The sequence below is a fragment of the Anas platyrhynchos genome, chromosome 4 (genome assembly GCF_047663525.1).
Source record: "Anas platyrhynchos isolate ZD024472 breed Pekin duck chromosome 4, IASCAAS_PekinDuck_T2T, whole genome shotgun sequence".
NCBI classification, from domain to species: domain Eukaryota; kingdom Metazoa; phylum Chordata; class Aves; order Anseriformes; family Anatidae; genus Anas; species Anas platyrhynchos.
The window spans coordinates 33643223-33656348 of NC_092590.1; the positions used below are offsets into that span (position 1 = coordinate 33643223).

Sequence of the window (13126 nt, forward strand, 5' to 3'; positions counted from 1 at the left end):
TTTAAATACTAATGGCAGAGGAAGAGGACACAGAAACTTTCCTTACAAAATTTGGTTTGGAAAAAGATAAAAACAGTATTTTCGTTATGACAGTTTTTAGTAATTTCCATTGTTTCCAAAACTGAAGCTGCCCAAATATAAACCATCTAAGTTCTGTTCAGTAACAGTTTGTCTGGTGAACTGCCAGAATACCTTGGATGCTTTTGGCCCAAGTCTGAGGTAGGTATTTTATTTTGCTGTCACCAGGAAAACCTTGAAATTCCATATGCTTTAAAACAAACTGAAAGAGAAATAATGCAGCATCCCACAGGGGAAAAAAATGACAGGGACTGTTATCAACTTCCTTTTTCTTAATTAAAAAAAAAAAAGAATTCAGTGCTTATCAAATGGGAAAGGTAAAATAAATTTCACTTTTCTCAAGCTGTTCTGATGGGTGTACTAGATTTTTGTCTAGCACATCTATTTGAAATGGAAAGATCCAGTGTCACTGATACAACAAAATGTTTTACCATGTGGGTTTCTGCACCTTACATTCATTGATATATTTGTGGGATTCTGAAGGCAGAGGGAGGCTGCGCAAAGGTCACAAAACTGTAAGCCAAAGTAAACAGCCTGTCAGAAAACGTTTAGCAAATGACAGTGCAAACCACAGAAAAATAGAGAAAGGAGAGGAAAACACATTCCCTTGGAAAATATATTTCCTGGTTGGAAAGGCATTGAAGTTCAGAGCTCCTTACATTGCTTCTTTGTCCCTTTCAAATAAATTGTTTTGTTCAGGTTTTTAATGCAATTCAGGGTCCTGGGCATCTCAGCCTTAGGGAAGAGGAATACACATTCTGCATCAGATATCTGGGAGGGCATTATCGACATTGTGACTAAGGGCAAAAGCATCTTTCATCATGGGAAAGTAGATGAGACTACTCAAGTTTAATATTTAAGTAATGTATCGAACATAGATGCAGCACAAGAGCATTTTTTTTAGTCATTGTGCCAAAGAATTTTGGGTTTTCTGGTTTGTACGCTGCACGAAAAGGAAGGATTTTTTTTTTTTTTTTTTTTTTTTAACTCCATTACAAGTAGAAAATGTATTTTCAATTCTAGATTATTTATCCTGCTTTTCTTGCTTTTTGAGGAGAAGCTTCTCTTTATGGGGAGATAATTTTAATGGCTATGATGGCCCTGCCACTCTTTAGACCTGTGACACAATGCTGCAGCACTGTGCACAGCAGTCTTGTAAACACTAAAGCATCCAAACCTCTTTATTTTGTTGTGTTTCACAGCAAGTTCAAACTTCAGTCAACATGTGCTAGGGATTCTCAGGTGCACAAAAGATCCTTTTGGCAGTCTCTTGCAGCACATTCAACCTAGATAACTGATGGGAATAAAGTTAGGGGCTAAAAGTGTCATGATGTCCAGGAAATGTGTGAGAGTCTCTCTTTTTTGTTGATGTAGACTAAGTTCCTAAAGATATGCCTACATCTGTGTCCAGAAATAAGAAACCAGTACTCATATCTCATATTTGCTTTTGAAAACAGAAACTTTGTCTACAAGCACCAAACCTGTTTGTTGAACAAACAAATGAAAAAGGCAAAACAACAAAACCCATAAATCATCTACATGTCCTGAGGGAGACTTTAGAGAAAGGGAACAATCACTGTAAACCACTTAGTGCTGTATGCACTGTATCAAGTTGCCATGAGAAAGTTATGTTTGATTGGCTTATAAAGTAGGTTTTAGTAAATCCTTCAAACAGGGATTTCGGCAGTTGTGCACACTTGGGTGCAGAACTTGTGAGTGCTGTAAAGTGCTGAGGGTACGTCTGGATCGATCCCTTGGAAACAAGTGGGTTTCTGAGGGTCAAAAGGGTGTTAGGGTGGGAGAGGGTGACTGAGAAACAACACGGCCAACGTGGGACTGATAACACTGAAAAAATTGGAAATGATTATGATTACAAAAGACAGATTGCTGACAAATACCACATACAGAGATCAAGGAGAGAATGACTGAAGTTAAAAAACACACAGAGAAACAGAGTTATCTGGACCTGGTGTGTTTTTCAGAAAGCTGAATTTTTGGGGGGGGTTTCAGAATGTCCTCTAACTTATGTCTCAACTAATAGAATTAGAGTTTAAACTATGGAATTTGAATTTTTCTTTTACTTCAGGGGCCACATTAGACCAGTGGAAGCAGCAGAAAGTTGTACGTTGTGGTAGCAGCACTGATGCCTGTACTATGGCTGAACCCCCAAACATCTTAAGCTTAAGTTGATAAACATAATAATTAACTTACTCACTCCTTACAAATCAGAAAGTAGTTAGAGTTATTTGCTACTTTTAACTAGAAAAATAAAAAGGTGGTTATTGTTGGAAATTTTGTAACCCGATCTTAAGAAATAAAATAAAATTTAGTGCGCAAAATCAATTTGATAAATATGGTGAACTCAGAAATCTTAGTGCAATTAATGTACAAGTTGCCTTTGTGATATGTTGTATACCTGATCATAAAGTAAAAACATTGGCGGATCAGTTAAAGGAATTAGTGGTTTGGGGGAAAAAAAAAAAAAAAGATGGTGATGAAGTAATTAGTATCATAAGTTCAACAAAGATTTAAAACTGTGGTACATGGCAGTAATACATTTTGAACACAGTTAATGAGCATATTCATTGCATTCATTTCTAATTAAGTGGAAAAAATACTGGTCCTTTAAATGGAGATAATAAATGTGCAAGTCAGTCTTGCACAAACATGCAACACAAGAATTTATTGCCTTCTGTCTAACTAGGGAACTGGGAATCATTATAAAGATTAGCTTTACTGAAAAAAAAAATATCAAGAAAAAGCTTCAATACAAAACGTTTAAGGTAATAATTTTCACGTTGCTCGGCGTGTTTGGCAGAGTGCGTGTGTGTGTTTTCCTTTTCAGAGTGTGGATGTTTGCTGTCATCAGAAGTAGGTCTGTCTGTACCCTCGGAAAGGACCGAGGGATATTTACCAGTTTAGATTTCCATGAGGGGTGTCCCCAGTGCATGGCAGGACCTGAGAGAGAGTGCAGCTGGGGAGGCTTCCCCCGAGCAGGCTGCAGCGGGGCAACGGCAGCGGTCGCCTTCCCAAAGCCAGCCGTGCTCTCACCAGCACTCTCCTGCCTTCCTCAGCCTCTCTGAGTGCTGCAGCTCACAGTTTTTCAAGCTCCAGCAGGGGAAAAGTGACTGAAATTCCTACTGTTTATTCTGTCAGTAGGCAGCTGGGGAACTGACATGAAACAGGTTAAAATATTAAAACCAGACATGCCTTCTAGAGCAGTGGCTTTCAGTGTTTTTATGACTTGAGAAGCCCCTAAACATTCTGCAGTGGAAGCGAGGACCTTTGCGGGGCATATTTAAGCTTATGGATGACAACTGACTGGCGTTTCTTACTTACCTTTCATGGAGCTATTTGAAGTTCACGGATCCCCAGGGATACTCAGACCACACGTTAAAAACCAATGAAACTAAATCAAACCGTGTACATTTCATTCTTTTAAAGCTCCCAACCCATATATCTCTTGTCAGTAGTACCAAAATAGCAGGTTCTTTCTGACACGTGGTACATTTAGGTCTTTGCTTCACCAATGTCTCACTGGGATATGCATAAGCTTGAAATGTGCTTCCAAGTTTCCCTAAACCACCTTAACCTCCTGGAGCCTGCTCACCACTGCTATTACAAGAGGGCAAGGTTTCAGTACCAAAAAGCCACTGAATTTTCCCTGGTAACATGCAGTATATTTCTAGTGATATTGCAGTATGAATTACTATGCCAGGCTTAAGCAATTTCAGTTTTTTCTCTGACTTCATTCTGCCCTATCCTGTATATTGTAATTGTTTCCCATAAAAGGAACAAGCAGTCGTACTCATGGTCTGTTCAAAATGCTAACTTAGCTCTTATTTTTTTTAACCTCACTGCATGATTTTATTATGTATTTAAGCCGGTGGCAACTTGGAAGCTACGTTTAAAATAGCTGGCTTTGATAGCATACTTGTAGCATTAAAAAAAATAATAAAAAATGCAAGCTACAGAGTCACTCTGTTTATTAAACGAGGAAGTTTACAGAAATTTACCAGTAAATAAACATGTAATTTTCTTTTCTGTTCAGGTATGACTTTGTAGAAGTTGAAGAGCCTAGTGATGGCACTGTTTTAGGGCGCTGGTGTGGTTCCAGTAGTGTGCCAAGCAGACAAATCTCCAAAGGAAACCAGATCAGAATAAGATTTGTGTCTGATGAATATTTTCCTTCTCAACCTGGATTCTGCATCCATTATACACTTCTTGTGCCAGTAAGTAACATGTTTCAGGATTGGTGCATTTCAGAAAAACAAAATCTTTGAAGTGGTAGCTCAAAAGAATCTTTGAAAAGTTTAGGATTAATTACTGTTTATTTCTCAATAATAACAATAATGAATAATCTGTCTTCCAGAATTTTACATTTTGTTTCTGCCTTTTAACTAACCAAGTGTTCTTGTGGTTCATCTTGGATGGCTTTGGACTGGGAAGTTGTAGGCTTGGTTGTTTATGTGGAAACTTGAATAAAATGTTTGTATTCCTAATACAGTACTGCAAAAAAGCCACTTTTTTTTTTTTCCTTTGAGAAGAAGAAAAATCAGCATAAGAAAAATCAGCTGCATGACACTTAAAGGACATTGGGAAGTTACAGAGAAGATTGAAGAAATTAATGTTCTTGTTAGTCAGCTGCTTCATACACAGCCAAATGATTATACCTGGTTCAAAAACAAAGTTGTTATTTTGTTTTACTATAGTGATAAAGTAGAAAATGCATAATACTCAGTTTCCACTGCATTTTTCCTGAAAAATGTACTTTAGACTTCTCTTGAATGTTGGTTAACACTTGCAACTCACAGGAACTAAACACTAGTCACTGCCTAAAATATGGGTATTTTAACCATCAGCAAATTTGTCACTTGGTGGGAAAAAAGAAAAAAAGAAAATGTAAAAGATCTCTGATAGCAAAGCAATGTTTATAGATTTTTGAGGATGAGATAATGTTCTGAAGCATCAGGATGCAGTGGAACAGAAGTTGACGTGTTTTTACAGAGTAGATATTCTGTATTTAAAGAGAGTGAAGAATATTTTTAAATTCCTCATAATTCACTTTTTGAATCTCCTAAGTCATCTTGTGGTTTGTGGTATTTGGTTGGTTGGAAATATCTGCAAACTCAATAAAAAATTGATCAAAAGAATCCATGTTCTAACGTTACTGACATGTGCTTCACTTGATGCATTTGGCTTGCTTACTGCTTCTGCTGCTTTGCATTTTCCCCTCTTTTCCTCCTTTGCAAAACTTCAGTTATGGAGAAGCATAGAATAATTCTGTGCGTTTATTCAACAACACATAATCTTATAGTTAATACATTTAGTATACTGATGATGTAAGTGAAGTGTAGTAGTATATATACATGCTATTTCTTGTTGTATTCCTCTAAATGTTTGTAAATATTTAGGCCTAACTAAGTATTATCCCTGAAATGATTAAGGGCTTGATCTCCATGATTGTCTCTTTCGTGAGTTGGGCACTTTTGTTAGTAGAATAGTATGACTGATAGATGATGAATTTTGAAATTAAATAAAATGTCAGTTGGCATGCAAACCAGCTTGGGTATGGCTGGGTTTAAGCTCTTTTTATACCAGAGAGCAGAAGGTAATAAATATGTTACTTTTAGAAAATGGTAAAAGAAAATCCATAAATAGATGCTTTGTGTGGGCTGAGGGCAGATTTCATTGTAGGTGCCCTCCAGTATTACATCCTATCTGCTACATGTCTATCTGACTTGTGTATGATACAATTTTTGTGGAATGGATTAAAAAAATGCACCTAAAAATACCAAAATGTAAGCATAATTATCTTCAATGCAGGACTCAGTTTAGCCTAAAGTTGTGCCAGGGGAGGTTTAGGTTGGATTTTAGGAAAAATTTCTTCACTGAAAGGGTCGTGAAGTATTGTAACAGGCTGCCCAGGAAAGTGGCTGAGTCACTGTCCCTGGAGGTGTTCAAAAGGTGTGGTGCTGAGGGACATGGCTTAGCAGTAGACTTGGCAGTGCAAGGTTAACAGTTGGATATGGTGATCTTAGAGGTCTTTTCCAACCTAAATGATGTTATGGTTCTATGATTTAAATTATCAACAATTCAAAACAATTTTAATCTTCAAAATATTTAGATCGTTAACGCTGAACATTTGTTCAGTAGGCAAAAAGAGCTGAGATTGTAGGATGCATTTTTTTAGTCCCTCTTTTCCTCTAATAAAGTTTACATGCATCAGAAGTACACATACAAACTGTTACAGAAACCAAGCTATTTTCTGTCTCACATATGTAACAGGCAAGAGCAGCCCCTTTCCTGTCACAGAAATTCTTAGCCAGATTCAAAATGCACGGTATAACAACAGGTTTGTGAGAATTAATTTCCAAGTCTCTTTAATAAAGAGATTTTTCATGAAAAGTTCTGTTTTAATAAGCTATACAAAATACAATTTCATATTTCAGGTTGCATAATTAACTGTCTGGATTGTAAACGCAGTCTGTGTTGATAAGATTCAAGATTAGATCTGCTGCTGCTTGTACCTAAAGCAATTGAAAACTGAAAGTTGTGTTTTCCTTAAAATTGTAAGGATACGTCATCCTACATTTCAAGATAAATTAAAATTTACAGTTGTCAACCATAGGAATAAGTGTAAATTTTAAATAATTCTTGCAAAAACAACTGATTTGCCTCGTGATTCACTTATATGAATTGGTCCTAAACAGTTAATAATTTTTTCATTTTTTGAAAGAAAGGGGGAGGGGTAGATGCCTGGTAGACTAGCAATGAGAGATTGTTTGGGGAGAAATGAAGCAAAACTGAAATAAAACAGTGCAAGCTTGTTTCTGTATTTGGAGGCCACACACAGAGAGGGGCACCGGACACATTTTCAGGTCTTTTAAAGAGCAAGAGGAATGGCTTTGTTTAAATCTCCTGTAATTTATCGTATATATATATTTTTACTTTGTATATTATATTTCAAACGAACTTTTCACATGATGAATAAGTAGGGGGAGACCAGCTATTGATCTGGTTACCTTACTTGTAGGATTTAGCCTCTGAAAAGGACTCCCAGCAGTTCTTATGTTGTTAGATGCAACATCATTTTACAGAATGGTTTAACACAGCATTATAAGGCACTGCTTAAAAGCAGTGCATATACTGTATACAAGCAGAATGCTTGCTGAGAAAATCATGAAGATTTCTTGAGGGTCTAGATAACTTCAGTTTAATTACTTGAATTTCTTCCAACTTAAATTGTGTGGTCTGGGCGCATCTAGAAGAACGTTCTGCAATTTTGGTTAGCTCTCTTTGTTCTATAGCTGCAAGTTCATTTAGTCTGGAATACTGTAAAGTGGAAGGAAGTGTTGAAAAACTTTTTTCTGCCATGAAAATTTAGCTTGTGTTAATTTAAAATTCTCCTGCTACTTTCGGCATGACTGTTATTCTTAGGCACTCTTTTCATGCTATGCCCTGTCACTTAGTCAGCGCTTACTGGTGAGCTGCATTATTCACTAGGGGCTTCTTAGTGGTTGTTCTGCATTTTGACTGTTCAGCTATGCATTTATTAAAAGTCATGTATTTGGCACCAAAACCTCCTAGAAATTTACTGCAAAAAGCAATCCGTATTTCATTTCTTTTCCTCTTCTCACTTGTCCCCAGTTACAACTCTAACCCATATAGTAGCCACATGCAATTGAGGGAAACCTTATAAATTCCTACAATGTGTTGGAGCTTCAGTCTTCCTAGTGACTTGTTTAGTTTAAATTATGTCAGTTACAAGTTTGGCATAGAAAACTTGATGTAATAAAGTCCATTGTTACTTGGGGGAGCGGGTGAATGGGATACTTGATGCCTGAGGTGCCATTAAGGAATGCATGACTGATTGCCAAAGTAGTTATTAATTATTCAGGGCACTCAGAACAAAGCAGCTCCAGTTAAAGTTGAAGCTGGGGGTGACTATATTCCCCCTTCTTTTTTTGGCATATGGTAGCATGTCATTTGTCATGAAAGATCTTGCCAAAGATCTTTGCTAAGAACAGACTTAACCCTCTTCTATGCAAGTGAAGATGAAGAGCAAAATCCGAGAAGGGTCTTAAATGGCTGACCTGGTTTAAAAGTGATTTGGCAGGTGTTCTGTGATTTTGGTGCAGTACCTGTATGGCTACCTAGATTTCAATCCAAGAGAGGTGTGGTTTTTTTCTTTGATAGAGAGATGATGTTAGTAGTGCTCTTGCTATTAACTGTAATACTTAAGATTAATATTATGTTTATATATATATATAAATTAATATAGCAATATATTAATTGTTAATATATTGATATTTATGTTTAATAATCTGTTTACAGCCATCTAATAATTGTTCCTCTATTTCATCCAAATTATCCAAGCTTTGATTTTTTTTGATGTTGACCATGTTAGTTTTCTTTGTAGAATCTTTTAAAGTTGAGCTTGTTTAATGAAAAAATGCAAATAAAATTAAAATACTAGTAGAAGAAGTGCATATTAAGAAGAGAAAAAAGAAAACTCTTACCTAGCATTCGCTTTCTTTGAAAAGCCCACAGATTCCAGAGATATCAGATGTGTATCTCACATGTCAGGACCAAAGCCCAAGAGAGGCCTAACTTTGGCTGCAAAAACTGAAAATCTGTCCAGGAACATCACAAAGGACATTGTTGCTCTCCTAAACAAAGGTGAAGAAGGGGCTTTAGCTGCACTTTCTCAAGAAGAAATCTAAAGTATCTGGAAGAGAAATAACATAATGTCAGGGTAGTTTTAGCCAAGGTTGAATGCAGCAGTGGGAGAGTATAAGTGTTATTTAGCACATTGGAATGCCACATGATGCTAAAGAGGACTGAAAATCCTTCATACGTTGGGAAGGACTCTTAAAAAAAATCTGCGTTCAGAGTTTTCACTGATTATGTACAGTGAAACCTAAGTCCAGATGAATCAATAAACTTCTAAAGATGCTCAAGTTTGCAAATTTGATTATTGAATTTTTGTGTGTGGCAAAGAATGATGCATTGCCAGTCAGAGGGTTTTTTTTATACTAATTCTTTCCTTGAGGATTTCATTAGGTTTGTGCTGAGGACTAAAGAATTCCGTTTACTTTTTTTTTTTTTTAATGTGGGATATTAAAGATTACCCACAAATACATAGATAGAGACATGCTTCAGGTTCAGTTCATGTAAATCAAAAAACTACAAAGAGTACACAAATGAAGATGCCTGTTATCCATGCGGCTACAATGAAAGGAAAAGAAAACTTTGAGGTAGACAGAACCTTTGAAGGGTATTTTCTAATAAAATCATAATGTCATGTTTCCTTGTGACTATATCTCATTTTGTCACATGGACACCATAAAAAAAATTAAAGCAGTTACCAGGACAGCTCAGTGCAAATACTTTTTAACCTCCTTAAATGCCCTAAGAAGTGGAAAAATGTTGGAAATAGATTGGAAAAGTATTTCAAATTCATGATGCTACCTTTCATCTTTCATGTCTATAAGCTGCTAAGAGCTTTTATTAGGTTTGCATTTAGTAATAAATATTTATTATTGTAAGTGATTATTTTCATTAATTGCAAACTTTTGGAAACTTTTTTGGGGTTTCTCTTAGTATTTCAATCAAGATCATGCATCCATAATTAATTAATTTTAAAATACATATTTTACATGGCTTATCATTTAGTTTATTGTAGTATTCTACAAGTAATCTTACATATATGTTCTGCTTTTGTGTGCTCTTTTTTTTTTTCCTTGTTTTATATCAAAAAGTCTGAGAGACAAGTTAAAGGTAGAAAGAGAAGCGTTTGTGTCTTTTCCAAAGAGACAATTCAAAATTCTCCTGGAATGTGATGACTCTGGGAGCATCACTCTGGGAGTGTTTGTGGGATCTTACATAATATTATTTCTGTTTGGGAATGATCTGAAAGAACTGTATTTTGCCAACTAATGAGAAAGCAGAAATAATAATAATTTGTATATTAATCTAGGAAAGATACTAATATGGAAACTCTAGTCTACATTAATGATGTAAAGAATAGAATACATTAACATGGAGGAGATGGGCTTGGGGGAGATACCAGCCTTGTGGATTACCATAGCAGTTACCTTTTGTGTTACTTGTATCATTCAACTTGATTTAATAGACAATGAAGTTTACACATACTAGTAAACAAAGAGCACATCAATAATGAAAATAATTTTCAACCATTGTAGTCTTGAGTATATTCTGGGTATGAGATTGTGTACTTAGGATAAAAAACAGTTAAACATCAAAACTGAAAATTTAAAAGTAAATAAATGGTTGTCATTCATCTCATTTTGCCATTTCAGACTGAGTTCTTAATGAGAAAAATGGCTCCATTAAACAAACTGATATAAACAAACAAACAAACAAAAAAACAACTCTCACATTTTTCATTAGTATTTGAGCATTTCTTTTTTTTTTTTTCCCCTCCTGGGGTACTTTTATCTGTATGTGTGTATATATATATATATGTATATGTATATATATATATATATATATATATTATATATATATAATGTATATATATATTATATACATATAATGTGTGTATATATATATATATATAATGTGTATATATATATAATGTATATACACACACACACACATATATGTATATTTCTGTTTCAATCATTATATAATTGTCTAGTTGACTATCCCTTTTTCCAGTTTCCAGGATCAACATGTTATTCACAGCTTTTGGAGAAAGCATGCTGATGGCTTCTCTACAAATCCCAAACCAAAGTGATTCTGTCCTATTCTCAATGTGTAACTAGCACAGTCCTAGATTTGTTTATGGTTTCAAATACTGAGATGTTGTTTCTGACATGCTTGATAGTAGAAAAGAGGTAAGCAAATGTACACTTGGCACTGGGTTTCAGACAGCACCATAATTTTCAGTTTTTCTATTTTAGTTATGTTCTATGACATGTCCCTATCCATTTTACTATCTTTAGCTTAGTCATGCCACAGTCCTATCCTAATAAAATAGGGGCTTGGTAACTCTTTATTTGTGTGTACTGTGCTACTTTTTCTTACCATAATTTTGGTAGGGAAAGATGAAAACAGAAATGTAAGGAGAAATTTTGGGACAGAACAAAGAGAAGTTACTTAGTGTAGTTTATCTGTCCATCTTTTTACATATGATACAGATCTGAAAGGACCCTTAGTAATTGCAGAATTACAAGCAAAACAATGGAATAATGGAGGTGCTTTTGTAGATGACTGCACAGTCTAATGCCACAAACTGGCAGAAGCACCTCTTTAAATTCAGGAGAAAAATTCTTGACAGGGTAATAACACTGTGTAGTAGCTTCAGGGTGGGAGTTTGCTTGAGGAAAGATTAATGTGGGGTATTGGTGGTGGCGTTAAGAGAAATCGTTTCCTTTCTAAAAAGGAATAGGTAATAAGCACTATGGGAATACCAAAATTTGCACCTGTCTTGTCTTTGCAGTACCTGGCCTCTGGTGTTACAGATGGGGATTATGAGCTGTCATTTGTTAGCTTCTCATAAGTGCTCAAAACTTTTTTTAATGATGATGATGAAAGGCTTGGCTGAAGAAGCCAGGATATTTGTTGAAAAGTTTTGGGTTTTGTTTTCATGGGAAAATCTAGATAATCACAAAGCTGTTGAATCTGTTCTTTCAATTATCTCTGACTAGGGTGGTGGAGAAAGAATTCAGGAGGGTTGTTTCCATGTTGACTGTTGATAGCTAGTACACACTGATGAAGAACTTTTATTGCTTAAAAAATGGAAACAAGCAAAAACGTTGCACGTGAGAACAGAGGGCAATTTCTGTTTGGCAAAAGACATTTCCAGGGGCTCAGGCTGCTTCAGTATTCATTTCACTCTAGGTTTAAACTGGGCAATAAATTGTAGGAAGAAAAATGCTAAGAATCATTTACGAGGAGAACTAAACTGCTAGGCTTCAAATTGAAGGGAGCAATTTAGTGCATGAAAGACCTGGCTTAAAGGCACTTGAAAAATGGATGTATGAAAGCAGATGGCGCACCCTTTGGAAGAAATTTTGCATGTAACCCTATAGACAGTGTGAAGCTGATATTTGCTAATAGCCCTTCCCTCTCAGCTGCAAAAGGATACCTAGGGGAAACTCCTTAACTCTGCCCTGACACCACGTGCAACAGTTCTCAAGTCTCAATACAGCTGTTTGTTAAGTGATCAGGGGAATTTCAGTGTAGTGATGTGCACGTTTAAATCAACCCAATGCTTTATTTTCTAGTACATAGCCCTGATGTCTTTTGGTAGCACTTAGCCTGAAAGTTTCTCAGGGGAGATCTGTTGTTCAAAGTGCTCTTCTAGTAGCACGGCAAATAGCTCTTGAACAACCTGATAGTCTTTAGCAAGACAGATGCTATGCTATGTTAATTTTGTTAGAAGTCCATATTTTCATGCTTTGGTGAATAGTTGGTGTAGTGAGTACAATTGAAGAACTGAATTCTCAAATGTTTTGTTTTCAGTAGGTTTATTTAAACTATTTTTATGTCAAAAGAATTCTATGCAACTGACCCCAAACTTCCCTGCTGGGTGACAAGACTGAACTGACTAGGTAGCCAAGGAGAATAAGATGACTGAGTTGACCTGAGTTATCAAGGTCATTCAAACATCTGTATTTCTTCGGGAAGAAAGGGCCAAATGCCACAACGTTAAAATGTGTCAGTTGTAAGGCCATACGTATAGGATTTTGATATGTAAGCTATTAATAGGGTTACCCTTGCTTATCTTTTAAAAATCACTCTGATCTACTGAACTCTTCTGAACATGGTTGTCTTCAGGTTTTTCAGTGTGAGGTGTTCTGGGTTATCAAAGGTTAATAATAAAATACATTTATTGAGTCATCTGTGTAATGTCTTTTTGGTTTGGAATTCATGTATTTTAGTCAAAGTAAATTCTATAATCCTTCTCCTCTTGTTCGCAGTCTGTCCATATATGTAACTTTAAATACTGTACTTACTTTTTTTTAATTGCCTTTCTGCTTAAGAAAGTCATAGGCACCTTTCATGTGGAAAAAAA

At 35.7% G+C, this 13126-nt stretch overlaps 1 protein-coding gene across 2 annotated transcripts in view; it reads left to right on the forward strand.

The window, feature by feature from the left end:
• PDGFC (platelet derived growth factor C) overlaps positions 1 to 13126 on the forward strand; it is a 119003-nt gene that overhangs the window by 82708 nt on the left and 23169 nt on the right. For both annotated transcript variants that reach the window (XM_038178673.2, XM_038178672.2), the window contains one exon: positions 4130 to 4310. In XM_038178673.2, the coding sequence (XP_038034601.1) occupies positions 4130 to 4310 (181 nt within the window). The remainder of the gene's footprint in view (positions 1 to 4129; positions 4311 to 13126) is intronic.